The 17,005-nt window shown below is 44.6% G+C and overlaps 1 protein-coding gene across 5 annotated transcripts in view; it reads right to left on the bottom strand.

The window, feature by feature from the left end:
- The window catches only part of LOC109966938 (dedicator of cytokinesis protein 3-like), an 88,749-nt gene that overhangs the window by 19,695 nt on the left and 52,049 nt on the right, over positions 1-17,005 (bottom strand). For all 5 annotated transcript variants that reach the window (XR_002275852.1, XM_020612198.1, XM_020612196.1 and 2 more), the window contains 3 exons: positions 16,014-16,054; positions 7,361-7,416; positions 2,068-2,164 (listed from right to left, as the gene is read on the bottom strand). Coding sequence is in view for 4 of the 5 variants with exons in the window: in XM_020612196.1 (XP_020467852.1) it covers positions 2,068-2,164; positions 7,361-7,416; positions 16,014-16,054 (194 nt within the window). In the remaining variant the exon portion in view is untranslated. The remainder of the gene's footprint in view (positions 1-2,067; positions 2,165-7,360; positions 7,417-16,013; positions 16,055-17,005) is intronic.

Raw genomic sequence — 17,005 nt, forward strand, 5'->3', positions numbered from 1 at the left:
AGTAGCTATAAGAGGAGATCTGCTTTTTCAGTAACAAAACGGAGACACTGATGTGATGCCTGTCAGGAGGGAAACTGAAAATCTGTCACGCAGAACCCGACAAAGACCGTTTTTGTTTTTCATCTTTTCAGCTCTGGCAGGGAGCAAAGACAAAAGTCTGTTAAGTCTGAATGAAAGCACAGACTGACAGGCCACAAGGAAGAGGAGTGATGAAGAGCACCATCAGAACAGAGACAGTAGACACAAGATGGTGACAAACTGCGTACAGATGCCAGTCAGAATAAAACCATATACTGTGACAAGTTTAAATAAACAAGTGAAGAGGTGGCATGAAAAGAAGGGTAAGAAAGGAGGGATGGAGAGAGCAGGGAGAGAGAGAGGGGGAGAGAGAGAGCAAGGTAGAGAGAAAAAAAGACTAACAGCACAGACCTGGAGGTCAGAACAGGGAGAGAGAGAGAGAGCAAGGTAGAGAGAGAAAACGAGTAACAGCACAGACCTGGAGGTCAGAACAAGCTTCGGACAAACAACCCGACTGGACGTTAGGATCAACACCTGATAACCTCCACACACTGACTCTGCTGCTACGTCACCAGTCACTTCTTCTCTACCTGTCAGTCACCTGATTATAACATGTACCAACCAACCCTGTATGGATGATATGCACCTTCTGGCCTGGTGGGAGCTGTAGTTTGCCCCTTTTGAAGCATAATAATGGTTGTAATAACTGAAAATGGGCATTTAATGGGCTGACAAGGGCAAAGAAGCTCAAGATCCATGAGGTGTCTCCACACAGTGCAGTGTAGTGTAGTCAGGGTAGGTAGTTATTACTTAGAACTGGAATAAAAGCTAATTGTTAATTCACCACTGGGTAAATATCTACCTATTTCTCTGTTTTGCACAACGCGTGTATAAAAGGATACGGCAGCTAAAAGCCCAGTAAAACTACATCTACTACTGCAGTAAGTGCGATGGTCAGGCATTAAGGAAACTATATGAAGGCAAAGGGCAGGAGGCTCAAACTGCTGCAAGAACCTGAAACTAAACTTAGACACAAAGAGAGAAAGACAACCAGTGGCACATCTTCAGCTCCCTACCATCCTGTCTGAAACACACACCAACACACACTCGGCCCTAAGCTAAACCTGTTCCTAACCTGAACCCTGAAGGTGTGAGGACCATGCAGCATGTCCTCATTGTAATGCCCTCTGGCCAACGTTGCAATGCATTCTGCAAAATAACCGCGAAGTCCTTTGTTCCTTCTGCTATCAGGCTGCTAAATGCACTAAATAAATCATAGTATCTGACTATATTCCAGCCCCCCCCACCCTGTCGGTGATGGGTAACTGTTGCTTGTACTGTATGTGAGTCTGTGTAGAGTTGAGTGGGTTGTAAACCTGTCAAACCTAATTGCCCTTGTGGGATAAAGTTGTCTGAACTGAAATGAAATGAAATGGACTCAGTCCTAACACTGCTGGCCAAACACGTACACACACACAAACACCTAGAGTGGAAGGACAACAGAAAAATCTCCACTCCAACTTAATGCAGTGTGAGGACACTAAACAGTGGCTTTCTCAGCATGAACACAGGAAATGAATGCTTCAAACGTGAGATACAGTAAGAATGAGAATCACAGGAGTTAGTCTTTGCTTTTATTATGTAATGCCTGCAAACGTCAGTAACATCCTGAACACAGCTGCCGGGGATCTCACCAAATAGAACCATTTGAAACCTATAGAGCGGTGGAGTCACGGAGCACTGACTGTAAGAGAAACACACAACGCACCCTGTGGGAATGCAGCGCATGTGCACCAAGTTTGTTTCTGAATGATAAAATAGAGAGCGGAGCTGAGGGAAAGACTGGGAGCTTTGTAAACAACGAATCGACTCTCAGAACAACTGCACCACTTGTTCTCTCTTCAGAGCTGCTTAGATTCTGGGCCACACTTGGAAGAAGTGTGTAAATACAGAGGTTTCCCATGATACCACTGTAACACCTTTGTGCCTGATGCAGCACAGTAAGCCAAAGACCTGCAGACATGTAAAGACAAACTCTGTGCTGCTTACCACATAGAGCTGCTTCCACAGTGAGGCCCACTCCTGTAGCATTGACGTCACCTCGGTAACAACGGGGTCTTCCAGAGGCACCGCAGTCTCATGTGGCCTGTACAGTGATAACAGAAAAACACACAGCCACTGAGGTTAATTACTTCTTGTAAAGCACATTTACAGAGCTGGCATTATCGGCCTTTGTGACCCATTCTGTGTGTTTTAAACATATCAGTGACGTTGTTTAGATTTACCTAAACCACCTTCACAAACAGCCCAGATTCCTCTGTCCTCTAGCAGTTCTCATCATAAAATCAACACGATTCATGAGCAGCTACTCTGACCTAGGACCTAATTACTCTTAACCTGTGCCTCACCTGGGGACTGCAGCTAGAGACACAGGACAGAATACAGAGATACAGTATATGAAAGTCTGATCCTGAATAGGCAGGACAGGAACCAGGAGATCTCAGCAGGACGTTTCACATCTTTCAGTTGTCCAACAAAGTTTTCACATGTAGCTAAAGGCAGCTAGCTTCGCTTTAGCACAGCTATTTGCACTTAGCTCCCTACACTCTCATGGTAGCGCTGCGCAGGGGGTTGGCTTATCCTCACACATGTGATTTCACCACCGGGTGTGACGTCACAACGAGGACAGATTCAGCACCGCTCACACTCGAGGTGGGAGAGTCACCGTTTTAAATGAAATGAAAAACAAAGCAGATATAGAGCTTAGTGATATGACAGCAGCGGGGGAGCTAAACCATCAGCAGTGTCCACATCAAACTCTGCTTTTTATTTTTCATCAAACAGCTCTTTAAGAGAACAAAGAACAGCATGTCCAGGACAAAGACACAGCTAACAGCTGAGAACCAAAGCAGGAAGAGAACGAGCCAATAAGCTGTCGACTTAGACCAAGATTTCACTCCTAACGTGTGCATTTAAAATATGAGAATGCGTGGATGAATGAACGACCTGACAGTATTTGAGGTAGTTAAATTACCTTTCATTTAATAATTATACTAACGCTGTGAATGGGCCCACTCTGCACAAAGATAATACTTCACAGCAGCTGAGCAAGAGTCTGAATAAATACAAATACAAATATAAAAAAATGTGGAATAAATAAGAATATATAATGAGCACTTAGTTTAATTAGTGATAGTTTAATTATACTTTGTTGGAGTCTGTACTTTTACAGTAGCTTTCAATGCAGGTCATTGTCATGTAACAAAGTAAAGTTACACTAAGGCACTGACACTTTCACTTAAGTCAAAGGATCTGAATTCTTCTTTGTCCTGTTTCATATTCAAGTTTTGGTGCCTCCAAATAGTTTTGGCCTTTAAAACCCAACACACCGTATGTTGCTTTTATCTCTCAAGTTGTGCTCAATATCTAAAACATTAGAGAAAAAAGTGTTGAAATGCTGAATCAGAATGAGAATCGGCTTTATTAGCCAGGTGTGACGGACACACGAGGAATTTGACTCTGGTACATCGGCTCTCAATGTGCAAGCAGCAGCACCTGTGGAATTAACCAACCAGACCAGCGCTCATGTTTCCAGACTGCGTGAACCAGCTGAAGAATAGGTTCGCCTCAGTTTCAGTGTGTGCTGCTAACGCTCTCCTCCCTTTGCTTCCAAACCTCCATGACATATCATTTTGACCAAAGGGGTCGTGTCCGTCTCAGCCCTGCAGTCAGGAATATGAGACTCCCTCTCTCTCTCTCATCCACTTCCCTCTCCACCCAGGCCACCTCTCTCGTCTTCCATCCTTGGGTTTTACTTTGCGTCTCACGTATTCCTTTTTCCCTCTCTAGCTGTCTCATAACCGATTCATTAACCACAGCCGGTGCCAGATGAGCTGATCTCCCAGCCGCCTGCTGATTTCACCCACATTAGCTACACTTGCCACTCAGACGCTTCTCCTCCTCTGTTCTACTTCAAACTAATCCCTCCCTCCTCCTGTTCCTCTTCTGCTTCCCTGACTCACATCGTTCCCACTCAGGTTTGTTTCTTGTTCTGCCAGGTTTATGACATTTCTCTGGGTTTCTCTCCAGTGCTCCTACTTCTCCACGCTCCACACTTTACTGCTGTTGTCTCCTCCGATTTTCTGTCTTGGTTTTCTTTTCGACTCCCTCTCCTCCTCTTTCTCCTATTTCCTCCTCCACAGTCTCCTTTGTCCTCCATCTTTCTCCTACTTTGCTTCACCTTGCCAAAGTTCTTTTTTCATCTAGTCTCGTCTTTTTCTGCGTCCAGGTTTACTCCTGACATACACCAAGCCCCCTCTCCCTGAATGTCTCTCGGTCTTCTGTCGGTCTAAAGCCACTTTGGTTCCATTTCCTCCAACCCAACAGCTTCTTCTTCTGAAGTATGTCTCTGTTATTTTCTAGGAAAATATTTAACATGCACAGCTGTGCTTCAGACTTTAAAGGCATTTATTATTCTGTGCCTTGGCCACATTAACTGGCTTTGCTTCAGATGCAGCCATGTCATTTGATGCTATCGTATCAGAAGTCCTTTTATCTCGTGTACTATGTCACAGTAAATGACAACCAATGCTGCATCTCAGACGCCTCACACCGTCCCAACACAAAGTCCAGCACATCAGAATGTTTTTCTTGGTCTATGACAACGAAACTGACCAACAGAAGCACAGATGGCTCTTCTGTTCACACGCTCTGTGGCATATTGGACTGAACATGTTCATTAAATATCACAGCGATACAGCTCATGTTAGCACAGCTAGCTAGTTTTCACTTTTACTACCGGCTTAAAACACTTATTTTAAAAAGACAACACACACTGCTGCGATCCTTGTGTGACCCAGACCCCCCCCCTCCCCGGTTTTCTATGCTTTTTCAAACAGGAGCAGCCCATATCACACACACCACAGATGCTATTCTGTCCCTGTGTTTACATTCATTTATGACTGTATAATCATGTAATCTGACATAGTGACCATCAGTATCAGACCAAAAATCGTGTAGTGTGAACCAGGCATAAGACTATAAAGCCCCCGACATACATTAGTATTAGTGGGTGATATAAATTGGACTTGGCTTGAAAACAGCCGCCACTATACCCAAGTTGTAAAATTATTCAAACTTCATTATATTTCACCATCTCACTGGAACTTGAAGCTGTTTTCAGTCTGATCCCCACTAAAGTCTCTATATGAATATAAATCATTCATTCGTTATGTAATGACTTTAGATTCAGCTCGATTTCCTCTCTGACACTCAAGTGACTGCTGTGCAGCCTTGAGAAAGTTGGGAACCACGGTACAGACAGTACACTCTCTCTTTCATGCAGACACACTCTAAGACATTATGTGTGTGTATATACAGTAAAGAAAAAAAGAAAGTCACCTTCGGCTTTTCCAGTTTAGGGGTCGCCACAGCGAACCGCTTCACTGACGACTCACATGTTGACATTTGGCACGTGTTTTACGCCGGGTGCCCTTCCTGACTCAACCCTGACTCGAACCCAGGCCACAGTGGTGAGAGCACTGCGCCTTAACCACTAGCCACACACATAAATACATACACACACACTTTCAGTCCCACTAGGTCAACAGCCCATAATTCTATTTGTCATGGTGTACCAGCATCCTGTACTCAGTAAGCTAAACCCCAGCTCTCTCTCTCTCTGCCCTGGAGACCTACATGAAACAGTAAAGGATTCACTAATTCCAATTAATTTACTCTCTCTGCTTTTAATTAAAAACTCTTATGCAAATTGAGACACGCTCTGCAACTCTGATTAATCTGAAGTTAAAAAAGCTTTCCCAATCATCATGCAAATGTATTATAATGTGTACTCTTGAACTTGGAAGAGAATCAGAAACAAGGAGGTTCAAAGCTTATTTTGAGAGACCGGGGTCTCAAAACAATGGATCCCAACAGAAAACGAGATCTCATCAAATTATGCTTTAAATCGTTTAGCTGCAAGCAGCGGCCTCCCGGCGCTCTGGAAAACAGTCTGTGGCATCATCCCAGACAGACGAGTTGCCTTTGTTTTAGACACCCAGATACGTGCTGCAGTGACTAAAGGACGATGACATACTGTACATATCCTATTGCCACTAAAAGAACAGACACATCCTGTGTGTAATTTAAGCAGTGCACCCACTGCTGTTGCTGTACTATGCACTGCGAGTTCTTTTTCTTGGCCTCAGTGTGTGCACACACACGAGGCGTCCTCAGCTGCAGAGGTCAGTTTCTGAGGCAAAGCACAAAACAGGGAAATAACTGAGTGATTACATGTTAAAAGGATCAAGCATGAAGGGACGCCGCTAACTTGAGAATAGGTAGTCAAGTAACTGTCACAAGTCTTTTTGACACTGAGATCCCACATGACTGCTGTTCCAAAGGGTCGCTAGCCTCCTGCCATGTTACGTACAGATCGAGCTAAGGCCGGTATAATCGCGAACCAGCCTGTGAATTCAAACAGCAGGCCGGCATTAGAGGCAAGAGGTGACGTCACTCTGACGTCGATTTTGTGCCGGTTGTCTACAAACCAAAACAACAATGGCGGGAGAAATAAGTGCGGATGTAGTTTTGTTGGCTTGTCAAGCTTTTTTTTTTCCACTTCATGCAAATTTGGTTAGCGTGGTTCTTGCTATGTGCGAATGTCATGTGTAATAACTGCAATCAATGTGTTTGTGACATCAGGAATGCTTTGACCTGTAAATGAGAGAGAAGCTGAGAACAGTTTGAGGCGGAGTGGTGTGCAGACTTAAGGCGCCGGTGATAGTGTCGCACACATATTATATCATCAAAACATAGCACTTGGACCTGGACTGCGAGCTGAGCCTTTCTACACAGAGTGTGTCTCCCCTTTGTTTCACCTCTGGTATGAATATGAAAGCTGAGCTGGTAAGAAAAAAGAAGAATGTTTGGATAGGTTACAAATAAAAACCCAAACAGCAAAGTGCCACTGTGTGCAGACTGAAATATTATGTCAGAGTAAATGTGGCAGTTAAACTAATCTACACTGTGAACCTGTCCCACAGAGACAGAGACAGCCAGGGAGGTGTCAAATTCCCAGGAATGGGACAGATGTGAGGTCACTGCGACAGTGATGGCCATTGGCCATGAAAATCTAAACCGCCATGTAGTCGCTTGTGCCAAATTTGAAAATTCCCCCTCAAGGTGTTTCTGAGATATCGTGTTTACAAGAATAGGACATAGGGACGGACAGATAACCAGAGGACATGATGCCTCTGGCTATAGCTTATTCCATGTGCTAGCATTAGTGTTCCTACTTTAGAGCTGTGCTTGAAGTGGTCTCACAGGCTGGTCAACTTACCCCCGGTTGGTTATGATGGCTTTCTTCAAGTGAACGTAGCTGGCTGGGAAAACTCCCTGCAGGGACAGAGACAGACAAATCAGTTGATCCAGATGATTAGAATCAGGAGGTACGCTGATGATGGTGGTGACAGTTCCTAAAAAGAGGACAGCCAACATAGCTTCAGGTACCTGCTGACATGAATGTGTGAATAAACAAATAGTGTGACATATAAACAGTGGTTAATGTCTCAGCTGAACAAGACAAATGTCTCAGTTTGTCTTTTAGTTGACAGAAAATGGCCGTTGCCTGCTGCATTCAGATCACTTAGCACCATATTCTCATGTTCTTTGGCATATTATGGCTCCGCTGTGCGTAGAGCTTGTTCTGCAGCCCTGTGGCGTGAATGTGCTATTGCCTTTATCATGTGTCCCTCTTCGATCCATTATCTCTCCAGTTCTCATTCTGAACCTGTTGGTATAGACACTATGAGCACTGAGGGTCTCACAGACATGCTGCTGCTCATTCTCCTCAGGTCCCATGAGGCATCATGCCACCTCGAGTCCCCGAGTCAGTCAGTGCCTCTGCAGCAGACGTGGACCCACTGATGCCCTGTGCTGCTCTGTGGCCACCTTCATGTTTCAGCTGTGAAATAAAGCTTCACTTTTTTGCAGCAGTGTTTATCTCTAATAGAAATTAAACTATTTGCTCTGGGCCTCCTATTCTATCAGCATGCACTATAAATGCTAAATACAGTATTCTTCCTTGAATAGGGAAGTAATTACTGTAGGTATTTTGTCTCATAAAGTCTTCCTATCTGGAGTTTTTGGGGGAAAATATGATAATATGACTGGAGAAAAAGAAAAAAGCATGTTAAAGTGCAGCTGGTGCTGCTGCAGTGTGAGGAGGGAAACATTCATACTGGAGGGATGCAATTCACCTTCTCCTACACATTTCAGGGAGGAAAGAATCTATTTTAGGACCAAATGTGTGTGTGTTTGGTTGTTTGCCCGTGTATGAAAACATCCCTGTGTACACTGCAGTATATGAATTTGTTCTTGTGTGCATATCCTACTTATGTGTTGCCTCCATCATCAGCCAGCCTGCATGTGCCCTCATGCATCTGCAGATGCAAGTCTATCTGTACTCTGAAAGTGCGCCCCCCAGTGGTTAGAAAATAAAGCCCTCTGTGCCATCTTGCATGTTTACTTTTATCTCCTTCTACTGTCGACGGAGAGAGATTGTCAAAAAGCTGTTTAGGGTCAAACACAGCATAATAAAACACAAGGGAGCACCTTCCTGTGTGAATGTGTTTCTGAAGGAGACAAAGAGGGTGTCAGGGGGGTCAGAGAGAGACCTACAGAGACAGGATGAGAATGAGTGTTAAGAAGAAATAGAGTAACTGTGTTTGGCCATGCATTTGACAGGAGCGGCTCAGAGGTGCCGGCCCTGCCTCCAGGGAGCTCGCTCAATTACCTGTGTGCCCAGAGCCATAAACACACAGTCTGGAAAATGCTTCTCACAGCTCTGCCTCACAGCTCTGCCTCACAGCTGATCCTTCAAACCCCCGAGGACTCCGCGCTTTGCTGTAATAAATCCGTTTAACCTTTGTTGAGATTACAGAACAAACACAGCTCTTCTACTTCCACTGCTTTAAAGCATGAAAGGATGTCTTCTCCTTGTGTCACCGGGTACTTCCTGACAGCATCACAGGTGTGTGTGTGTACATGTTTTGTTACACTATGTGGACAACTGTTTTTCAATGCCATCATTGTGAGGACATGCTGTCACCTACTGATGTTGTCTGAGGGCTCAGACCTGGTTTCAGGGTTCAGGGGCTAGAGGATGCTTTATGTCAGTAAGGGTCCTGACAGCTACAGTAAGACATATCTGTGCAGGAGGTCATCGGTGCTGTGTTGATCTTAATTTGACTGATGGTGCTGAAGCACTGGTTCAGTTAAAAAGGTCGTCTTGTTACAGAGCAATGGAGGAAAGTGGAGACAGAGACAGGAAGAGAGAAAAATAAACTCATGTACAGACAGAAGCATAATGAAGGATACGGAGACAAATGCCTGAGTGAACGAGACTGGGGGAGAAACAGAAGAGGAACAAAACGTCATCCACCTACACATGACACGGCTGCCCTGTGGACCAGGCAGCGGCAGGTACCGGGCGCCACCTGGCTCTGACCTGAGGGTTAAAGCCCCCGGGGCCAATCACTGGGACGCATCTCAGCTAACAGGCAGACACACAGAAAAAAACGACAGAAACAGCAGGAACTGAGCTGGAGATGTACAGTAAACCCTGGGAGGGAGCCTGTGGCAGATAGATGATTACAACACAGAGACATATAATTAAACACACCCTTCCTCTCCATCCTGTACCTCCTAACAGATGTTTACTGTGTGTCAAAGCCACATAACAGCCAACTGCTTGGTTCCTACAATTGTCCAGGAGACAAATCAAAGCAAATGCTGGTTTATTATGCACCTAAATACAGCATGTGCGTGTGTGCCTGTGTGTAGATGTGTCAGAAAGTACTGCTTATGTTCCCATTTACACACTATAATATTACATGTCAAACTGCCTTCAGACTTTCGGAGAACGGCCGAGAGCTCAGACGTTCTTTGTGACAAATAACACAGATCTGACATGTTTAATTTCATGGGTTGTTACTTGGAAATGATTCAGCTTTGCTTAACGGCGTCCAGCTCACCGATCATTCAAATTAGGGATGTCAAACGTCTGTGAGGGCTAACGATAAAGTCCAGCAAGTTCACATCAGGGACTTGTTTAAAGTTAAAATCTCTGAGTTCCTTTTGTTGGAACAAAGAAACCAATGCCAGACAAATGAAAGTGTGTCTGAGGTATTAAAACCACTATTTTATTTCAGTAACAGGACAATACTACAGTAGAGCCTGAAGTGAGAGAGTCCTGACAGTGGACATTTTGATAGTTAAAAAAAAAAAAAACACTTTACAAATTGCTGTACTGAGCTGAAGCACTTATGGGCTCATATCCCAGTCAGCAGAGGACACAGCTGCACAAAGGTTCACGACAAAGTTGTCCTGCCTAATGTGATGGTTTCACGTCTTTTTTTAGCTCATTTAGCAAACTTGTCTCAACATGACCTCTCAGCATCAGTGGGTGAGACGCATCGCCCGGCTCATCATTTACCAACACATGCAGGGCGCTGTGATTAGTTTTACATGCCTGAAATACTACACTCTGATCGCCCTACTGCTTCAGAGCAAGCGTCATGGAGGTCAAACTCATCGGAACCTGTTGCTCCTTCTCTGCTTTAAGCCCACTTCTCTTCTTCCTCCTCCTCTCCCTGAGTTTTCACACCCTTCTCTGCTTTAAGCCCACTCTTCTTCCTCCTCCTCCTCTCCCTGAGTTTTCACACAACAGTTTCCACTTCACTGTCTCCTTGTTACCGCTGCACAGTAATTACACTGTGTTTGGTTTCATTCTTCTCACACCTGCTGGTGGATGTGTGGCGACCTGTCAGTCAGGCCTGGCACAAGCTGAAAGGAGGAACAGAAGCTGCAGGTGTTTCCCTCCGTCGTCTCTAGTACCGTGCTTTCTTCTTCTGTTTCATCCTTCTACTGCTCCCTAGCAGCTTCTCTCCTAACCCCGACCCCGACACTCCCTTCTACTCTGTTCTATTCTGAGAAGGTCTGTTGTGTTCAGTGTCTCTGTTGGAAGTGAGAACAAGACTTGTGTAATTCTGACATAATGAACTCTGGTGTATAATTTCACACAGTGGCTCTGACTCGGCCTGGATGATAAAATAACAGTGATTACATCACAAGTGCACAACTTCATCTTTTGTTTGATTCTTCAGTGAGTGGCTTTCTGACGAGTCTGAGCAGGAGACATTTCCACTTCAACAAGACCGGGCTGTTAGCTTCATAAAAGGCAACAGGCACAACGAATGCACATAGATTCTGTTCTCTACTTTAGTCTTCACACTGCACTTCTGCTCACGGCTGATATTTTTGGAAGACTGGTCACATCTGCACATGCTCCGTGTAACAAACTAAAACATCAGTTTGGTACCTGCATCTTTCCTGCTGGTTTTACAGTTCACGTTGAACTAACTGCTGGTTAGTTCCCACTATGCCAATCATACCGGGCCACCTGCGTATGTTCTCCTAGATCCAATTCCCCTCTGACCTCTGACTGTGCGAGCGCTGTCAGAACGCTCAGATCAGAATCCATGTGGTCGTTTTAACGTCTCCTCCTCTGCACATATGGCCTGATGTCGTCATTCAGCATCGGACCCTCACAGACCGGTAACAATAAACATGGAGGACAGCGACGGGGTCTTCACTGCAGTGAAGACAGCAGTGTCACCAGGAGCCTGATCCATCAGACAACAACAGTCAACAGAAGATAAGAAACTTGCTGAATCACTCCAGACTGTGTTATTCTGTCCTGACACAGAGAAACTGCTGCTGCTGCATATCTTCAGTTTTTACACTCATAACTCCTTGTGTTTTGTGGCTGTTGTTTTGTAGGATGAGATTAGGTTCTCACTCAGAACAAACTGCAGCACATTTCGCCTCCATCCCGCCCTGCTGCACTCATCTGGTGGCGAGTGTTTTATACACCACAGCAGGAGCAGCATCTGTCCGCAGGTCTTAAATCTCTATATACGGAATGTCAACAGTCATTTTCCTCCCAGTGAGTACACTGGTCCTCGAACCTGGCCGACAGGAAGTCACATAAGTGTGAGTAAACACATGTGCACTTGAACAGATCCTCTCTCTCTGTGTACATTACATACAAACACTCAACCAGTCTGCTGGTGGCTCACAGATCCAGACAGTGCTGGACCAGGTTTGTGTGGTGCATCAACTCCACGCACGGCTCCCTGCAGATACACACCCGCCGTCTGTGGCGAGGAGCTCGACATGCACAGACAGATGTGCACGAAAAGTGTTGAAGATTAATCTGATGTCAGATGACAATGATTGGATGAAGACTTCTAGTTAGTTTTAAAAACCCCAAACACTAAGAAATAGTGTAAGAACTATGGTTCATGATGTACTTACAGGCTCTGCAGCTGTACTGCCCACTGACGCTTTCTATAAAAACAACTGGTGACTGATCAGTGGATAATCTAATTATGAAAGATACAGAATCTTGCAAAAGCTTTATGCAAATAAACCAAAGTGAGTTCAAACCCTAGGCAGCACAAATGGAGCCTGGCTGGAACTTTAATGAGCTGAGTGTGTAAGCAGCTGCAGCATCAAGCAAAGATCAAACATCCCGACACTTTTAAGTCATATTTGCACACAGTGGGTTTATATTAATGCACAGACTTTAATGTCTACCACTGCATGCTAAGAAGCCAGGCTACAGACACTGGACTCAGATTCTGATTCCAAATCATTTTACTTTATAAACTACCAATTACACAGAGCAAAAGAAAAATGATATCATTCGGTCTAAATATTTGCTGTAGGATTGTTCTCAACATCTTAGACATTAGGTTGAAATATGTGGACCTAAATATTTTTATGAAGCGATTAGTGCTGGTCTGTTCTACTGGTATTTTTTAGCAGCCTGCTACATACAGCGATGCTGATATCAGACTGGGGTTTTTGCCGTAAGCAGCAGAGCAGAGAGCCAACCTGGGCTGATCCAGGTTGGGATGAATTCATGACAGGAGCTAATGTATAGTCTCAACAGCCTCGCTGATTGTGTGTGTGTGTGTGTGTGTGTGTCCTTTGTTTCCGACATTCTAGCCTAACTGGTCTCACATCTGCTGAAAGGTGAGTGGGCGAGCAGCTGCTTCCGCTGAGCCGAGCCAAGCAGAGATGGTCACTTCTTGCTCTGTGTGTGTGTTTACACCTTTTACAGTAGTTGGCAGACAGCTGTGTTCACCTTGACAAAGTAGAACACACACAAATATGACCTTCAATGCCCACACACAGGTACACACACACACACACTTTCTTTAGATGGATTTTCTACTCCACTGCTAATGCTAACTCCATATTCTTCATTTTTGGTTAAACACTAAGACTAGATGCTACAGGGCGTATTGCTGCCCTCTGCTGGTCGCTCTATGTTGCTCCTTTTCATCAGTCTTATATTCTGCTGTTTAATCTTGCAGGTAGCTCAAGAACTGCTCAATTTTACTCCAAGAATCCAGGTTGAGTAAGGTGCACATATTAAAACAGCTTCTCCCTTTGATGACTCAGCGTCTTACAGCCTCTGATCTGCCACCTGGGTGTTTTCCAGCCCATTCCTAAGCCCACAGTGCCCCAAACTCCTACAACCAAATTCTCTTTTACAAACTAAACAACTTAGTTCTGGATTTTCAAACAGGACCTCCCTTCATTTCCTGTCTCCCATGACTTTTGCCACATCTGATTTACAGCCTGATGACTGAACCACACTCTGGCCATAGCCTGCTCTCAGTTGTACACTTCAACAGTGGCAGAAATAGTAACCAACAAAGTATACTGGTGCCTAAAGCTCACTGCACAGCATCTCTCACTGCTATGACCTTTACTGCACGTCTGCACCCATGAGACTCATACTTTGGGTTTGTCACACACATTCTTGTAGTTTATGTTGGAACAAAACAACGTGAGCTCCTGTTTTCATTGTTTAAAAATGACATCATTATGTACTGAGGGTGCTGCCCAGTAATTATGCCAAAAACACTTTTCTAAACCCTCTTGTAAACTCAAGGACATGGTCTGGGTTTAAGAAATCATTATTGCTTATTCTTATTCTTGACAGACTTGTGGGATGTCGTTAACTGCAGCTGCAGGGTATGTCTGTGCCAGACGAGACTGTTTCTTTGCATTTATCATCATGTCACATCATTATCACAGTTACTGTGATGTACAGAGCATCTCAACGAGACAGGAACTGCCACAGGCTGAAGGATCAGGCCTCATGCTGCAGAACTGTGCTCCATCAAACAGACTATGTTACTTCTGTTCCTGAGAATTTCTGCTGTCAATCAGCTGCCACAGGTCTCCTGCCATCATTCAGAGGGGTGTAAAGAACTGCAGGCTACGTTAAAGGATACAACACATCAAATGCTGCAAGACACAGCTGTGTTGACTAACATGTCACCGATGCAGCGTTAATTTCATGGAGGAAAGCTATGATGAAAAATATTTGTTGACTGTCAGTCAGGAATCTTTGTGTTGCTATCAAAAGGACGAATGTGGGCAGTCGACCACCTAAATCTTCGTCCTGATGTCGGCTAAACAAACCTCACAGTGTTCATGCTCCCCCACAGTTTAGCTTCTCCTCTCAGGCTGAACCAGTGGGTTTTAGTCTGAATCAGCTTCTGCAGAGCACGAGGACAGATGTACACCTGTAACCATGGTAACTGTACATGACAAAGACAGACACCTGTAACCATGGTAACCGTACATCTCCCTACCCTGTATGTATAAACAAACAAACTGTACACAACAAAGACAGAAACAGCTGCAGCCTCGACATGTTTAGACGATATAAGCATCAAAAACCTGGAGTGTGTTTAGCTTTCAATGACTAAAACTAACAAAAATCAAAAGACTAAAGTTTGAATAAACTCAGACACATTTTTGTCAAAAGATTAAAACTAATCCGTAGGTGTCAATATCAACACTGCCCTGATGCAGCCAGTAACACTGGAGCACAGCGCCCGTGCCTTTACTGCACGTGGCAAACAGAATGAGTGGCATTAGTTCTGAGTTCCGTTACCAGGAGTAAAGGCACCAACTTGCCACGTCCTCATAGTCCCGGCATCTCTACATGCCTTTATTTAATCAGTAACACAACAGGTTGAACCTCCACCCAGCAGCCACACTGAACATCACACAACACAAAGTGCGTTACAGAACAAACTGCAGCAGTGGGGAAACGCTGTACCGTGGGTTCACATGGTGACATATTTGGCCTCTGGGAATCTAGACTCCTTAAGCAGCTAATTAAGGCAACGTCTCTGCTTAACACAAGGACTGTTAGTAGCTCAGGCGGTTTTTGTGCCACAGGCAGAATTTTAGAGGAATGGAGGTCATGAATCCAACATGCAGCCTTTGGGAAAAGAAGAGTTTTTGCCTGGTTTCACTAATGATTCATCAGATCAGATGCTTCTCTCTTACATTACATTTACTCCTTTGTTTTCTCTGCTGTTCACTTAATGAATGTTTAGTCAGTTCAGCAGAGAAACTGAAATCCCTTTTAATATAAACCATTAGGTACATGCTACAACAGGCCTGCAACACAACGGCATTGCACAGACTAGTGTTTGATATTTAGCCTCACCTTGTTGATATAAATGGGGTGGGCAAAATAACAGAAACACCTTCTAGCACAATACAGCAAACACAACCACCGTACAGTTGCATCATCACCTCTGGGTTTCACGACTGATTAACAGACTGGGGGAGTTTTAGTCATGTGACATCCTAGTTCAGTTACACTTGAATGTTAAAGTATAAAATTCAAGCTGTGATCTTCACTTTAACGTCATCTCCATCATATATCACCCCACTGTGTGACGCACAAACTCTGCCTGACAGTAACACAAAGATAAACAGAGAGGAAGACAAAAGACAGATGAGATGTGGAAAGAAAAATTAAAGCAGAACTTTAAGAGGAAGGACGTGCCCTCAGTGAAGCAGAGTGATAGGAGATGTGAGCCTCTTACCTTCACATTCGGCTTTCTCATCAAGAATCCTCTGTACCATCCTGAAAGAAAACACAAACATGAGTGACTCAGGCAGACGAAGAAGTGAAAAGTAAAAAAAGTAAAGGTTATAAGCCAGCCCTCTGAATATGCAAGGCAACCTCTTCCAATGAAGCGATCTTATGTTTGTTTACAGAGAAAAAGAAACTCCATCTTAAAAGGACCAAACCAGTGACTGAAAATACATTCAACAATACAACAGCACAGTATTTAATGTATGATTCACTGCTAAGCTACACATCTACTCACAGAAGCTTCATATTTAATGTACAGCTAACAAAACATTCTAACATATTAAAGTTTAATCACACAGAAACCTTTTGTGTGAGGACAAGATGGGGCTGATGTTCATCTTAACGTCTTGAGTTGAGAGTTAGAGTCCAGGATCTTGCTGCAACTTTTAGAGTTTAATGTCTGTTATAAGATTATGAGCTGCAGCTCCATCACTTCATGGCAGGCAGCCGGCTCTACTGTCCAAGGCCACAGGTTTTCCATGTGAATGGGGAGTGAATAAAAGCTTTCAAATGATAAGCACTGAAAATACACACGAGTGAGGGAAGGATGGAACGGGAGATTGACAGGTGGATCGGTGCAGCTTCTGCAGTAATGCAGTCGATGTACCGGTCCGTCGTGGTGAAGAAGGAGCTGAGCTGTAAGGCGAAGCTCTCGATTTACTGGTCAATCTACGTTCCGACTCTCACCTATGGTCATGAACTTTGGGTCATGACCGAAAGGGCAAGATCCCGGATACAGGCGGCCGAAATGAGCTTTCTCCGCAGGGCGGCCGGGCGCACCCTTAGAGATAGGGTGAGGAGCTCGGTCACCCGGGAGGAGCTCAGAGTAGAACCGCTGCTCCTCCACATCGAGAGGAGCCAGCTGAGGTGGCTCGGGCATCTGTTTCGGATGCCTCCTGGGCGCCTTCCTAGGGAGGTGTTCCGGGCATGTCCCACCGG

The sequence above is a fragment of the Monopterus albus genome, unplaced genomic scaffold, assembly GCF_001952655.1.
Source record: "Monopterus albus unplaced genomic scaffold, M_albus_1.0 scaffold121.1, whole genome shotgun sequence".
Lineage (NCBI taxonomy): Eukaryota > Metazoa > Chordata > Actinopteri > Synbranchiformes > Synbranchidae > Monopterus > Monopterus albus.